General features: G+C 42.9%; 1 protein-coding gene across 1 annotated transcript; it reads right to left on the minus strand.

Moving 5' to 3' along the window:
- Positions 1 to 443: 443 nt before the first annotated feature.
- On the minus strand, positions 444 to 11724 carry GATAD1 (GATA zinc finger domain containing 1). Its single transcript, XM_004045736.5, has 5 exons — positions 11220 to 11724; positions 10311 to 10436; positions 8425 to 8484; positions 4589 to 4772; positions 444 to 2899 (listed from the first exon to the last, which is right to left on the minus strand). The coding sequence occupies exons 1-5, from the start codon at positions 11466 to 11468 to the stop codon at positions 2709 to 2711; spliced, it is 810 nt and encodes a 269-aa protein (XP_004045784.1). The 5' UTR covers positions 11469 to 11724; the 3' UTR covers positions 444 to 2708.
- Positions 11725 to 15163: the final 3439 nt, after the last annotated feature.

Below are 15163 nucleotides of genomic sequence, written 5' to 3' on the forward strand. Positions count from 1 at the left end.
CTATTACTTATTAATGATGAATCTACTCCAAAATCTTTTTTTTTTTTTTGGGAGATGGAGTCGTGCCCTGTCACCCAGACTGGAGTGCAGTGGAGCGATCTCGGCTCACTGCAGTCTCTGTCTCCTGAGTTCCAGCGACTCTCCTGCCTCAGCCTCCTGAGTAGACTAGCTGGGATTATAGGCGCACGCCACCACGCCCAGCTAATTTTTGTATTTTTAGTAGAGACGGGGTTTCATGATGTTGACCAGGCTGGTCTCGAACTCCTGACCTCAGGTGATCCGCCTGCCTCAGCCTTCCAAAGTGCTGGGATTACAGGCGTGAGCCACTGTGCCCAGCCTCTATTTCAAATTCTAAGTACGATACTGTTTTGGTTTTAAATACCATTTTTGGTTAAAGAGCCCCATTTAAATTGTTTAAATGAAATAAATACATCCAAAGTAAATGCACTGTGAAAAATACATTTTAATCCAAAAGTTTTGAATATTGGCACTTAGTTATTTACAATCAATTTTACTATACCCTTTGTGAATAAAGAGATAATTATGTACATGTAGCTACCTATAGTTGTTTCTTTCCAACTCAAACACCATAACTATGTGGAAAAAGGGTAAGAGTTAAAGCTGCTGCAGCTCAAAGTCATTACAATCAACTTAGATTCTGCAAATTTTCCCAGGGTTGAAAAATGCTGGTTAAATCAGGACAAAAGAGGAGGCAAGTGAGTACACCCCACTCCTCTCCCATTTTACGTGTTGCTCCCTTACTTAACTGTCAAAGACCTGCACCTGAATTCTAGACAATTTCATATACAACAGGCCTCTTGTTATGGGTCCATAGCAGATGGTTTAGGGTAGATGTTTTAAAGATATCAATGCTAATGGCCTACCAATGACTTTCATGACCTCCCAATATTCGTTTTAATGGTAGTCAAGAGACTATCAAGCGGGAAGCCTGATCTCAACATGTTTCCTCCGCGGCTTTGGTGAAGCTGACTATCTGCAGTATAAAATCTTATGGTTTGATTGAAGTCTCATTTTTGACTAGAATCAGTAAAGAGCAGCTTTATTAAGATCAATAGAATGGTTCTGAATGCCTGTTTGCTACAGAAGGATTAAATTAAAGTTTTTTCTTTTTTTTCTTTTTTGAGACAGAGTCTTGCTCTATCACCCAGGCTGGAGTGCAGTGGCACGATCTCGGCTTACTGCAATCTCCACCTCCCAAGTTCAAGCAATTCTCCTGCCTCAGCCTCCCGAGTAGCTGGGATTACAGGCATGCACCATAACACCCAACTAATTTTTGTATATTTAGTAGAGATAGGGTTTCACCATGTTGGCCAGGCTGGTCCTGACCTCCTGACCTCAAGTGATCCATCCACTCAGGCCTCCCAAAGTGCCGGGATTACAGGCGTGAGCCACCGCGCCTGGCCTAGATGAAAGTTTTTAAAAGCCTGGGCTAATAAAATCATCCACCAATCATTTTTCTTATGGTTAAAGCAGCCAAAAAGCTGTCACAGCATTTTTGAGATGAGAACATAAGGCTTGTGTGGCTTTATGATAGATGCTGTTAGTCATTTTATTTGATTAAGCCCTTGGTCAGTCATCTATACCTTAATTAATATTTTGTTCTTATAGAAAAATACAATCCATTTTATGAGTTTCTAGAAATAAATAACGGAGAAAAATAGATACTACCTGTTCCTAATGGTCTCTCTGGAAATTACAGCTTTTGCCTAGGAAGATACACATATAGAATATAATTTAAGTTCAAAATATATTTCATTATATTCTATCCCTTTTAATTTTTTGTTTTTTTTGAGACGGAGTCTTGTTCTGTCCACCCAGGCTGGAGTGCAGTGGCACGATCTCTGCTTACTGCAACCTCCACCTCCTGGGTTCAACCAATTCTCCTGCCTCAGCCTCCCGAGTAGCTGGGACTACAGGTGTGCGCCACCACGCCTGGCTAATTTTTGTATTTTTAGTAGAGACAGGGTTTCACCATGCTGGCCAGGCTGGTCTCGAACTCCCAACCTCAGGCGATCCATCTGCCTCAGCCTCCCAAAGTGCTGGGATTAAAGGCGTGAGCCACTGTGCCCAGCTTTTTTTTTTTTTTTCCCGAGACAAGAGTCTCACTCTGTTGCCCAGGCTGGAGCACAGCGGTGCAATCTTGGCTCACTACAACCTCTACCTCCTGGGTTTAGGCGATTCTCCTGCCTCAGCCTCCCAAATAGCTGGGATTACAGGCACATGCCACCACACCTGGCTAATTTTTGTATTTTTAGTAGAGACGGGGTTTTGCCATGTTGGCCAGGCTGGTCTCGAACTCCTGACCTCAGGCGATCCACTTCCCGACCTCAGGTGATCCGCCTGCCTCGGCCTCCAAAAGTGCTGCAATTACAGGCATAAGCCACTGCGCCTGGCCCTATCCCTTTTAATTTTCTAAGTGACCAGTAATAAACAATGATTTGTGTATTACTAGGTAGTAGGAAAAAAACTTTTTAGTCACTTTTCCAGCTAAGAATTTCATTTAAAGATACCTATGACATATCTTGTGGTACTAAGAATATTAGAGAACTGGAAATCCAGTTTTTTTGTGGTTTTTTAAGAAAGAGAATCTGACTCCATTGCCCAGCTTGGAGAGCAGTGGTGCAATAGCTGGGGCTACAGGCGTGAGCCACCACACCAGGCCTGGAAACCCAGTTTTAATTTGTGAACTACAAATGGTTGGCAACTGTTTCCTTAATTGTTATTGCAGGAGTAGGCCCAACATGAGTCCATATGTAGCCCTTCTCTGGTCTGGTGGGAACTGTGGGAAATGGTGATGACCGTGACTTGAAATACTCAGAAGGTGCATGACAAACAAATTCCAAGTATTCCATCTTCCTTGGAAGATCTTCCTCTGGCCCTGGAAGGCAGCCAAGGGAAAGGTTAAATACATTTTTGACCATATATATCATTTTCATAAGATGTTAAAACTTCTAGACACTGGGAGAGACCACTCTGGGAGCAACCTGGCATTAGCCCTTGAAACATGCATTACTTTGAAATTATTCTTAATCATTTTTTCTTCTTTAATGGCTTAAAGAATATGGCATTCTCCCAAAAACAGTGATTGAACACTTACATCATGTTTATTTTGTACCCACACTGCTCTAAGTTTACATATATCAATACCTTCATTCCTCACATCAACCTTCTGAGGTAGGCACTATTATTATTCCCATTTTACATATGAGGAAAGTGAGGCAAGAGAGACTAAGAAATTTGCCAAAGTCACATGGCCGGTAAATGGCAGGCTGTGAATCCAGGCAGTCTGGCTCCAGAACTGGTGTTCTGACCTCATGTCATGCTGCCTCGCTGTAGGACAAGGATGCATATCAGAATCTGGGGATTAGAAAGAGGAGGCAGTAGAGGAATCCCGAAGGTGATTCTGATACATCACTGCCTTTGCTGAGATCCTGATCCATAGATAAGGTAAATAAAAAAATTCTATGTACTTATAAGCAGAAGGCTAGAATTGTTTGGTAATGTATCAAACTTGACATATAGGTGAGAATAACAGTGGTATATTATTTGTCCCTGGAGTTCTCTCCAAAAAAACACTTATGCTTGTTCTCAGGATGCAAAAGTAATGATGCATGCTCACTGCAGAAAGATTAAAAAGTCTGAAGTAACTGTAAAAATCTGAAAACTTTTAAAATTGTATTAATCAGTAAATTCTTGTGAGTCTATGTCAAAACTGTTTTGGCAGCTTTGAAATTAACAAAAGCACAGCAGCTGCCATTTCAACTATCAGCCTTTATACTATAAAGGCCTAAGATGACATGTGTAGCATGCAGAGGCACGCATATTGAGAATTTGCAAGTATGGGATAACTGGGATAGTTCTTTCCTAAATTATTTTTGAATAGGTTTGTATAAATAAGTAACCTAAGTAACCTAGTTCCTGAGCAATAAATTCTTGTAGTACAGTTTAACCCTGGGTCACTCCAAAAAAATCTTATCCATATCACTTCTTAGATGCACATTGCTCTAACTCAAAATAACTGATAGCACTCACACTCCAGCTACATAAAATGCCTCATATTTTCTATAAAGCTCTCTAATTTTTTTGTACTTAATAATACTCATGCTTTTTTTTGTTATGGACTGAATTGCATCCCCCGCCCCGCCACCCTCCAAATTTATATGTTGAAGCCCTAATCCCCCATGTGATGGTACTTGGAGATGAGACCTTTAGGGAGGCAATTAAGGTTAAATGAAACCATAAGGGTGGGGCCCTCATCTGACAGAAATGGTGTCCTTATAAGAAGAGACACCAAAGAGCTCTCACTCCATGAAAGGCCATGTGAGGACACAGCAAGAAGGTGACCATCTATATGCCAGGAAGAAAAGCCTCCCCAGAAATCCGTGTTGCCAGCACCTTGATGTTGGACTTCAGCCTCCACAACTGTGAGAAAGTGACTTTCTGTTGTTTAAGCCACTCAGTCTGTGATATTTTGTCCTGACAGCCCAAGCTGACTAACACACTCTTTTACATAATATTGGAGAGTTAACTAAGTTAAAAAAAAACCTGTGCCATTTGTCAAACTTACCTATGATATAGGAGGCGGGATCAAATTGGTCTCTGGGGCTAGAGAGGGTAGGAATGAGCCACGTCAGTGCTGCACTCTTCTCGCAATACTGGTCCTGGATAAAACCTCTGATTTGAGCGTAGTAGGGCTTTCCATCTTGTTCATCAATCACAGAAACAACATCACCAATTTGGTAATATACTCCCTGGGGGAAACAGAAGATAATCCCACATTGAAGATAAAAATAGAACATCACAGCTATGAATGAACCTTAATAGGTAAGCAAAAAGTTTTCAAAGTGGTCAGTAAAAGGTGTTCGAGATAGTCTAATGTATCAGTGTTTATATGTTTGGTGCCAATTCTAAAGTTGTTTCACTTTTGAATGAAAATTATACATACACGTACGAGGGTGCATATATGACAGTTTACATCTGGAGAAAACATTTGTTCATAAAGTATTTAGAGAGATTTCCCATATACTTCCTGCCCCCACACATGCACATCCTCCCCTTTTATCAATAACTCCCTCCCACCACTAGAGTGGTACACTTGTTACACGGATGAACGTACACTGACACAGCATCATCAAAGACCAGAGTTCACATTAGGGTTCACTCTTGGTGCTGTGTATTCTGTGGGGTTGGGCAAATGTATAATGACATGTACCCACCATTATAGTATCATACAAAGAGAGTATTAATAGTTTCACTGCCCTAAAAACCCTCTGTGCTCCGTACTATCCCTACTTTGTTAGCCACAGTCATGAAGCAGTAGTAAGGTTAAACAGCTTGCTGAAAGCCATAGAGACTGCAGCCAAAGCTCCTACATCAGCTCAGCAGTCTTTCTCTGTACTGTCTTGAAAATCATGCTGACTTGGTAAGAATGCATTCTACATGCCACCCTCCCCAACCATCCACTCAAAGAAAATAGATACCATGAATTCAAACCAAAACAAATTCAAACCAAAAATAATTTTTGGATTATAGTCTTCAGGATATGTTTACCTCAACCTACTGTACATCTCCTAGACTCACTGCTGCCTTTCTCTTCCACTCCCAGTTGAGTTTTACATCCTTCCACAACAGGACTACTAGTATTTCTGGCATTCAAGGCTTTGTGTCTCATTCATTTCTGTTCCACTTTATACCCAACTAACTAATGTGTACATGTCCTGTGTTAAATCCTCCCTATGACTCTGGTATCCATCCTATGTCCTCTTCCCTGGGTCTTGAGCTGGAAATAATCTCTCCTCTGAACACCCATAATGGTTGATCCAAATCTTTATGACATCCAGCACCTCCTTAAGTGGGTATAGTTCTTGGTAAAATATACTGTCCTTGACTACGGGAACAGTGTAATTCATTGCTGCTTCCCTTGAAACAGGGACTTGGCAGCAGGTAAAGCTGTAGGAATGTGTACCTCAACCATAAAAACACTTTTGAGGAAATACTTCCAGTAACTGAACTGTAACATAGCACCTGATAGGCCAGGAGTTTTTTCCTGGTGGACCCTTTATCCAAGTGTCTGAGGGTGGCTGTTTCATCTGGGTCACTATGGATGGGTCTGGTCTATGCAGGCCACAGTCTGCTACTTGCTAGTTCCTACCCATCAATAGCTGGTCCTTCCTCCCAGCCATCAGTCCAAAGTTATTTATCATATAAATAGTTTGCATTTATGGTTTGCTTTGTCCACGTGTATAATCAATATTCCCAAATTCTAAATGAGAATACTTGCTTATCATAGGCTTATTATGCATAACACAGCATATTCAAATGTATGCTGAATGAATATGAATCCAAAACATCTGCTTTCATAGTGTGAAGGCAGAAATGCAAAGTAAAAACAATGTCTTAGTGAAAGATTCCAGTGGTAAGCAGTGCCTGGCACATAGTAGGTATTTATTAATATGTGCTGTGTTGTGTACACATATGTAACACCAAACAGGACTAAGTCACTGATCTGAGTAGTCTCCTCATTTGCTGAGAGGATTCAAGGTTTCTGGTGGAGAAAAGGGGTCCACACAAGAACAGCACTAGTTTAGGCATCACCAGATCTGAGTTCATGGAGTTGTTCTGCCACTGCCATGCTCCAGGGAGGCCACTCAGCCATTCTGGGTCTTGGGTGGTCACGCTCTTGGCCGTGATCCCCAGTGGCTCCCACTCAGGCTCCTCTTGCATGCCTGATCTGGGCTCTAGCTCAGTGGCTGGCAGTGACCTCTTGAACTTGCCACCATGGTGCTGCCTGCCAGTGGCACTGCTGTGATAGCCACTACAATACTGGGCATTTGCAACATTACTTGACTACTTTGTTGCATCATTGTCCTTATCATTTAATAAACATGGGTGGCAGACAACAATACGAAAGTACAGACAGTCACAACAACAGGTCCCACACACCTTTCCATGGAGACACACATGGAAATCATTAGTACACTAAACCCGTAGCTCAACAAGTTGCTTCTGGCTTTTAATCTGTAAACTGTGAAGGTAATGCACAAATACAAAGATGTGATAACTCCTACTATTCATTGAGTGCTTACTCTGCTAAGTGCTTAACACATATGATTTCATTTGACCCACTGAGGTAGTAACTATTTACAATTCCTATTTTACAGATGAGACATTAGAGAGGTTGGTCCTCGTCACATAGCCAGTCACTTGCTAAAGCTGTAGAGCCAGGAACTCTGCTCTAGGCTTAAGCTCTGGCATGAGACTGCCTCACTCCATGACTTGTTGGCTATGTGATCTTGGACAAGTTAATTAACCTCGCTGTGCCTCAATGTTCTCATCTAGAAAATGGGGATAGTAGTATCCATCTCATAGAGTGAACTGAATGAAATAAAGCATGCAAAATGCTCAACCACTGATACATAGCAACTGTTTGCTAAACTTTAGATATTTTATTAACAATGTATTAAATGTTGGAAAAATAAGAGAGATGTTTGCCTGTGTACAGACTTTTTTTTGTTGTTGGTTTTTCCCAGCCCTGCTGAGGAATGCCAGTGTACCCCTGTGGGGAGGAACAGACTTCGACCATATAGATTGTGGGCTTAAAAAAAAGTATACTTAAGGGCATAATCACTTGAGTTTCTCAGTCCACCTGGGTCAAGTGTAAAACACTAACTCACACCACTGTCCCCTAAATGACAGTTCAGATCCCGAAACACCAAATAGCCTTCAATGGTTGCTGCCTGTGCCGTGCCAGGCCTGCCGAGCCTTGGGGGTCTATGTTCTAATTCATTTCCTAAGACTTCTGGTTTAAACACAACAATCTGTCACTTCTCTCACTGAGGTATCAGATGTCCATGGACTTTGGCCCTAGGAAACCTGACCTCCTCATTCTTTTATCAAAACATCCTGGAATTCCTCTCACTGTGGATTTCTAGTAGGTGTTAATCCTCACTACTGCCCTTACTCAGCTCAACTCCACTTAAAGGCATTTTAGAATGTCTGGGCCTACTCTACCCATTTGACACCACAGTCGACAACCTCTACTAGTCCAAATCCTGTCTCTGTCCTTCTCATTCTTCAATGCCATCGCACTAACGGCTCAGTCTTCCATGGCTCCACACTATACAATCAGCATTTTAAGAATAATTCCTACAATCTACACTAAAAAAAAATAATTAAGATCCTCACATCATGTGTCAGTAGGCACTTTCTCCTCCCACTTCAGCTCTAGATGAGATGTTTTAATAACAGCCACTTACGGGGGAAAACAGCTAAGAAGGGAACAAAAAGTATAATCACACCTTATACAAATAAAGAGTAGCAGAGACCTTTAGACTAATCCAACATTTTAGTGGCACATTACCCACTAGGCCCAACTCTTCCTTCAGTAACTCTACAAAAGCTTACCTTGTAGAATATTGATTCTGCAGTGATTATAGTGGAAACTGACTCAGGAGCTTTGATGGGCTATGAAAATACAAAAAACATTAGCACATTCATAGTATGTATGTGTCTACAGGCATTTTCCCAGCCCTATGAGAGTTCTGCAATTTGAGAAGTACTAAAATGTATTGTTTGGTGACAAGAACTGCAATAAAAAGATAAATGATTTTCTGAATGTTGTGGCAAAGCAGTCTATTTCCACTGCAATTTCTGCTACTATTAGCTTAAAAATTGCTGAGACAAAGGAAAAGCTTCTGATTATGCTGCTGAGATCTAATGCAAAGTCCTCTCAGAGCTTCACTACACATAAACATTCCAGTTATAAAAATGTACCTGCTCTAACAGCCTGAGCATGACAGAATGCAAGTAATAAAAAATGTACAGATGAATACAAAGTGAAAAAGTGTCTCCTCAAAGACATTTCCCAACTCATCTATGGAACTAGCCATAATACTCAACATAGGTTTTCTAGCAAGCTGAAACTAAGGCTTTAGAAACTTTGAGAGTTCTTAGTAATTTGCTACCATCCAACCATTTTTGAGATCTCTACTAAAGCTTCAATACATACTTTTACGCCACAACATAGAAAGTAGGCCTCCCCAGATGTGTCTTGCTTAGTACCATTGAAGAAAGGGTTGCAGAGAAACGATAATGAAATAATTGCTGAGAACACGGTATACCATACTTAAAAGGAAAAAAATGTGCATATGTGATACAAATATCAACAACATGTTTTGTGTAATCAACAAATGCCTCAGTTAACTAAACTATAAAAATCTTAAATAAATTAGAAGCAACTACTCTGAATAAGAAAATACTTTGGGGAAGGGAACATCACACACTGGGGCCTGTCGGAGATGAGGGGCAAGGGGAGGGAGAGCATTAGGACAAATATCTAATGCATGTGGGGCTTAAAACCTAGATGATGGGTTGACAGGTGCAGCAAACCACCACGGCACGTATACCTATGTAACAAACCTGCACATTCTGCACATGTATCCCAGAACTTAAAGTAAAAATTTTAAAAATTCATTAAATTAAATTAAAAAAAAAAAGAAAATAGTCTGCCATTTGCATAAGTCTACTGCAGGGTCCCTTTGTGTTTTAGAAATAAATATGGCCAACTTCAGAAACGTCTTTACCGGTAAGTGAAACATTCCTGTTCTGAAAGAAAAGAATATCATACTGAGACTTAAAAAAATAGTCCATAATGCACTGTCCACTGTGTTTGAACATTATCCCTTGTTTATAAAAACTGAGAATTTAATTGCAATAAAAATATGCTTTCAACTACTTCCAGCACAGGTCTTTCAACAATCTCTTTTCTTAGAGCAGAAGAGGAGATAAGGCTTAGCAAAATTTTTGACTCATATTCATCAAATACATCATCATCGTAAGTCAGTAAGATACATTCTCTGGGGCTTTAATAACAAATAAATATACAAATAATGAGTTCTAGTGTTAATATTTACTTAGATTTTTAAAGAATGAAAAAAAAAAGTTTTCTTAGTGTACCTGGCCATATCAAGAACCATAATCTCTCCTCTTCCTTTCCATAGAGAACCCCAAAAAATGGGCTCAAGGTTGATGTTTCTTTTAAACCCATATTTTATATTTTCCAGGGGAAAAAATAAAAGCTAAAAAAAAAAAGGAAAGAGTATTATTAACTTTATAAACAGTGAGCCTCCTGCAACAGAGCTCATTCCCTTTTGGGGAATCTGGACCATTCCCCAGAATACTAAGGAAGGGCTACCAAGGGCAGAGTCCAAGTTCAATGGTGAGAAATGAAGGCAGTGGCAGGATACACACAACGTCATTACAGTAAAAGGCACTGTCCACAAATATCTTACATTTTTCAATTTAAATATATGTCTTCTCCCTTTTCCTTTGGTGGAGACTTTCTTTTCAGCAGCCGGAGCAGATTTGTATTTAGTGTTTCTGAGCCGAGCAGACCTCCTGTGAATTTCCTGCTTACTCTGTTACACAAACAAATTAAAGAACAAAAAGAGAAAGAAGTAAAAAGTGCATAAAGGTTGCAATACAATCATCTTACAACGATCCCAGAGTATGTACTTTATAAGAGCATTTAACAATTAAGATTGCGCTTTTGCTTTTCAAGAGAAGTAATTACAGCAACTAGGCTAAGTAAAACCGGAAGTTCAGCACCCGGAATCTTGGAGCTCGCTGGACAGGCGTCTCCAGAGCCTCCAAAAGGTGTGAGCTGCTTGTAATAGGGCAGGAGGCGGGAGTAGGAGTCAGTCTTGACCAAGACAAACACTATTCATTTGTTGTGTCTACAATAGAGAAAAACACTTAACAACTTTACTCCCTAAGGCCAGAGAACGTAGTAGGTTATGGCGCCCCCTGCAACGGAATACTTAAGCTGCCATTTACAATAATGACATAATAATCTTACTTCATAACCTGATATGACAAAACCTTTAACAAGGAATGAGGTCCAGCGCCTGCATTTGTGGCATGACACTGTATACGACTGTGTAGACATGTGTATATTGAGATTTTCTTAAGGGCTTTACATCTTGGTTCTTATTGCTTTGAATTTCTTACAATAACAGGTGCTTCGGAATGGGCCAAACGAAAGATCTCAGTAGGAGGTGGGGAGAGGCGTTCCAGCCAGCAAGAGCACGACGATCCGGGAAGCCCGCGCCCGCCCGCTCCCGCCCGCTCCCAGCCAGCCCGTCCCCGCCCGCCTAGCACCTGGTCGGCCTCCGCCGGCGGGAGGGGCCGGAGGAGCTCACCTGCTTGCCGCCCCCGCCCCCGTTGCTCTGCGGAGGGGTGGCGGAGGTGCTGGCGAAGGTCGCCGCGCCGAAGCCGCCGCCGCCGCTGCCCCCAGTCCCTCCAGCCGCCCCCGAGCCTGCGCCCCCGCTGCCCGCGCCGCCCCGGCCAGTGCAATGATGGCAGAGGATCTCCCCCTGCGCTCCCTTCTTCCACATGGAGGACGACGTGGTCTTGCATACGCTGCAGGTGGGCTTCAGGCCCAGCGGCATGGTGGCCGGCTCGGGCGGCCCCCGCGGGCGCAGAGACACGGGAATGGCGGACGGTAGCCCGGCCGCCCCCTGGTCGGCCCGCCACTCCCGGCGATAGGAAGAGCGGTGAGGGCGTCGGCACCGAGCTGCCGGTGAAAGTACCAGGCCGCTGGCGCTGCCCCGTGGAGGCGGGAAGCGGGTTCCGCCGGCTCCGCTGGCTTGGCGCCCAGCACCAACCCCAGGAGGCCCGAGGCACTGGGAAGCAGGACGGGGAAAGGGATCTGGCCGGGGTGGGGGACGCGGAGACTTCCGGCGGTGAGCTGGCCCCAGGGCCCTGCAGCCCGACCGCCTGACCGGAAGTGCAGCACCCGGAATTACTGGGAGCTTGCTGCAGTTCCGCTTGCTGTCGCCTAGGGGCAGGGTTCTCAAACTTTTTGGTCTCAGGCCTAGAATTTGCCGGGTAAAATACAGGACGCCCAATTAAATGTGACTTTCAGGTAAACGACGAACAATTTTTTTTAGCGTGAGTGTATCCCATGCAATAATGGTTTATCCGAGAGGCGTTTAACTGGGGGTCCTGTATTTTTATGTGCCAAATCTGGCAATCCGGGTCTGGCTTGGTGGCTCACGCCTGCAATCCCAGCACTTTGGGAGACCAAGGCCGGCGGATTACTTGAGCTCAGGAGTTCGAGATCAGCCTGTCCAACGTGGTGAAACCCCTTCTCTACTAAAAATACAAAAATTAGCCGGGCTCAGTGGCGGGCTCTGGGGTAATCCCAGCTACCCTGGAGGCTGCGGCAGAAGAATCTCTTGAGCGCGGGAGGTGGAGGCTGCAGTGAGCCAAGATCGTGCCATTGCACTCCAGCCTGAGGGATAGAGTGAGACTCCGTCTCAAAAAAAAAAAAAAAAAAAAAAAAAAAATCTGGCAATCTTACTTAGGAACCCTTTACACTCTTAAAAATTATAATTTGGACATCGCCCTACACCTCCCCCATGTCTATACTTTTGTTTAGTTGAATTCAGAGCATGCCATTTACGGACATCGACAAAGGGTTCAGAAAATGCCATCCACTGACATCTATGTATTAGAAATTGAAATTGAGACATTTTACAGCCTAAGATGTCAAGCGCACATTCTTCAGCCATTGGATAATATCGTTGCAAGTCCTGTGGACTCTGAAGAGTATACCGATTAGAGAATGCGGAGAAAATCGAATAGCTGGCTGTTATTCAATTCAAAACTGTTGGAAAACAGTTTTGGCTCTGAGGACCCAGCAGTTGACAAACAGCAGGCCTGGGACAAGAGCAGTATGAGAAGTCAGATCGCCTCTTTTAATGTCACTAGTCAGTACAGGCCTCGCCAGACAAATAAGTCTCTCCTCAGCCTCACTTGGAAGAACATGCCCTCTCTTCATGATCCTGGGTTTCCTAGACTTAGTATCCTTGGGAAAGGTCTTGAATATATTGTGGTGGGAAGCAGTGGGGAGAAACAAACGCCTATTTTGTCACAAAACCACATTTAGTGCTTATAACAACCTTGGAATGAGATATTATCAGATTTTACTGTTAATTGGTGATCAACGGAGGCACTTCTATGTGGACTGGCTGTCATTATAGCTGCTGCCCTTGGCACCAATTTCGAGGAGGGCTTTGGAACAGCCCTCTGGGGTGTGGGTTGTGGCTCAGTCACCTCCCCTCTAAATCTCAGTTTCCTTAACAGTAAAAATAAGTTTCCAGGACTGTTACGGGGATTAGGGCCAACTGTAAAAGTGGTTGAGGAGACTAGGTAAAGAGTGTTGTCTCATTTTAGAACAATGCTGAAGGTGTTTAGAGCCTGCCATCCTAAAATATGCCACTTTGGCATACTGATTCTTCTGAGCCAGAGTCAATGGAGCAAAAACAGATGCAGGGAAGGCTGTCTGACCACCCTCTTTCTGTTTGAAGCAGAACATAAAAGTTCCTTTGTGAAAGATGCCCTTTCTGTACCAGGAAGAGGAGAATATTATTGCCAAAGGCAGAGTTGCCACTGAAAAAAATCTACAAACAAAACCTTACAAAAATTTGTAACCCATATTTTCCATTAACTTTCTACATACGGTTCTTCGTCACTTTCCCACAATTTGCCAGCCTTAGCCCAAGCCCCTTTGTCTTGTCACATCCCTGCAATTTATTATTTTTTGTTTAAAAGGATATATAAGCTTTCGAGCCTAGTAACTTCTATGGGTCTTTATTTTTCTTACAAAGGCTCCTGTGCATGTACAAAAATATTAAAACTTTTATGCCTTTTCCAGTAAGTCTGTCTTATGTTAGTTTAATTCCCATGCCCAGCTACAGAACCAAAGAGGTGAGAAGAGGCCAGGCATAGTGGCTCATGCCTGTAATCCCAACACTTTGGGAGGCTGAGGCAGGTGGATCACCTGAGGTCAGGAGTTCAAGACCAGCCTGGCCAACATAGCGAAACCCCATCTCTACTAAAATTACAAAAAATTAGCTGTGTGTAGTGGCAGGCACCTGTAATCCCAGCTACTCGGGAGGCTGAGGCGGGAGAATCGCTTGAACCCAGGAGGCAGAGGTTGCAGCCTGGGCGACAGAGCGAGAGACTCCATCAAAAAAAAAAAAAAAAAAAAAAAGATGAGGAGGAAGTTTCTCCTCACCTACAGTGTGAGGAAATCTAGGCACTTGATTTCCATGCTCCTGAATGTCTCTCCATTTGGGAACATATACCTCTCCTTGCAACTCATCTGCAAGTGACTCCCTCTCATTCACTGAAAACTTTGGCCCATAACTCACCAGCTTCCTCTCCACTACAAGACACTGCCATGGATCAGGTCAATATCCACATGTACAGGGACAATATCCACATTGTCCCTCAGTATCCATGGAGGATTGATTCCAGGACTCCCGATGATACCAAAATCCACAATCCATAAATGCTCAAGTCCCTTATGTAAAATGGCATAGAATTTGCATATAACCTATGCGCACCCTCCTGTGTGCTTTAAATCATCTCTAGATTACTTATACCAAATATGAAATAAATGCTATATAAATAGTTCCTATACTGTATTGGTTTATTGTTATTGTCATATTGTTCATATTTATATTTATCTATTTTTGAGAATATTTTCGGTCTGTGGTTGGTTGAGTTTGTGGATGTGGAACCCATGGCTGTGGAGGGCCAACTGAATAACCACCCAAAAGCAGGCTTCTCAACTCCTCCTCATCCCACTCATCTTCATCCTCTGTCCTTGTCAGCTCCCCAGTCCCTGGCTGCTGTATCCTCTAATCTTCTTAGATCATTAGGAAGATTTACATTTTTTTCCTTGCAAGTCCTTTTTTTTTTTTTTTTTTTTTGGAAATCATGCTTCGTTTTGAGTACTTAATTCACACTGTTTCCTCTCTTGGATGCTACTATGGTAACAGTCAGGTCCTCACCTCTCAAGAACATTGCATCTGACCAGACTGAGAGCCAGCGTGAGAGCCAGCCTGAACATGGGCCCCAAATCAGGGTTTTTGGAATCACAAGGAACAGCAAAAACCAGCCTTTCCCTTCACTTAGAAAGGGACTGTGAATAGGAGGGCCCCAATCTCCACCATCCAAACAGAAAACCAAGAGCTCAGTGCCAACATGGAAACCAAAATGTATCAGGAATGAAGTACAGTACCCCCTCACATACTCAAGGTCAAGATGGGTTTGGGGAAATACCTATCTGACC

Source organism: Gorilla gorilla, chromosome 6 (assembly GCF_029281585.2).
Source record: "Gorilla gorilla gorilla isolate KB3781 chromosome 6, NHGRI_mGorGor1-v2.1_pri, whole genome shotgun sequence".
Taxonomy (NCBI): Eukaryota; Metazoa; Chordata; class Mammalia; order Primates; family Hominidae; genus Gorilla; species Gorilla gorilla.

Coding starts and splice junctions, on each gene's coding strand:
- GATAD1 (XM_004045736.5), bottom strand. CDS start 11,468: ATGCCGCTGGGCCTGAAGCCCACCTGCAGCGTATGCAAGACCACGTCG. Junction 8,485..10,310: donor ATATATTTAAATTGAAAAAT/GTAAGATATTTG, acceptor GTATTTTCATAG/CCCATCAAAGCTCCTGAGTC. Junction 4,773..8,424: donor CAGAATCAATATTCTACAAG/GTAAGCTTTTGT, acceptor TGTTTCCCCCAG/GGAGTATATTACCAAATTGG.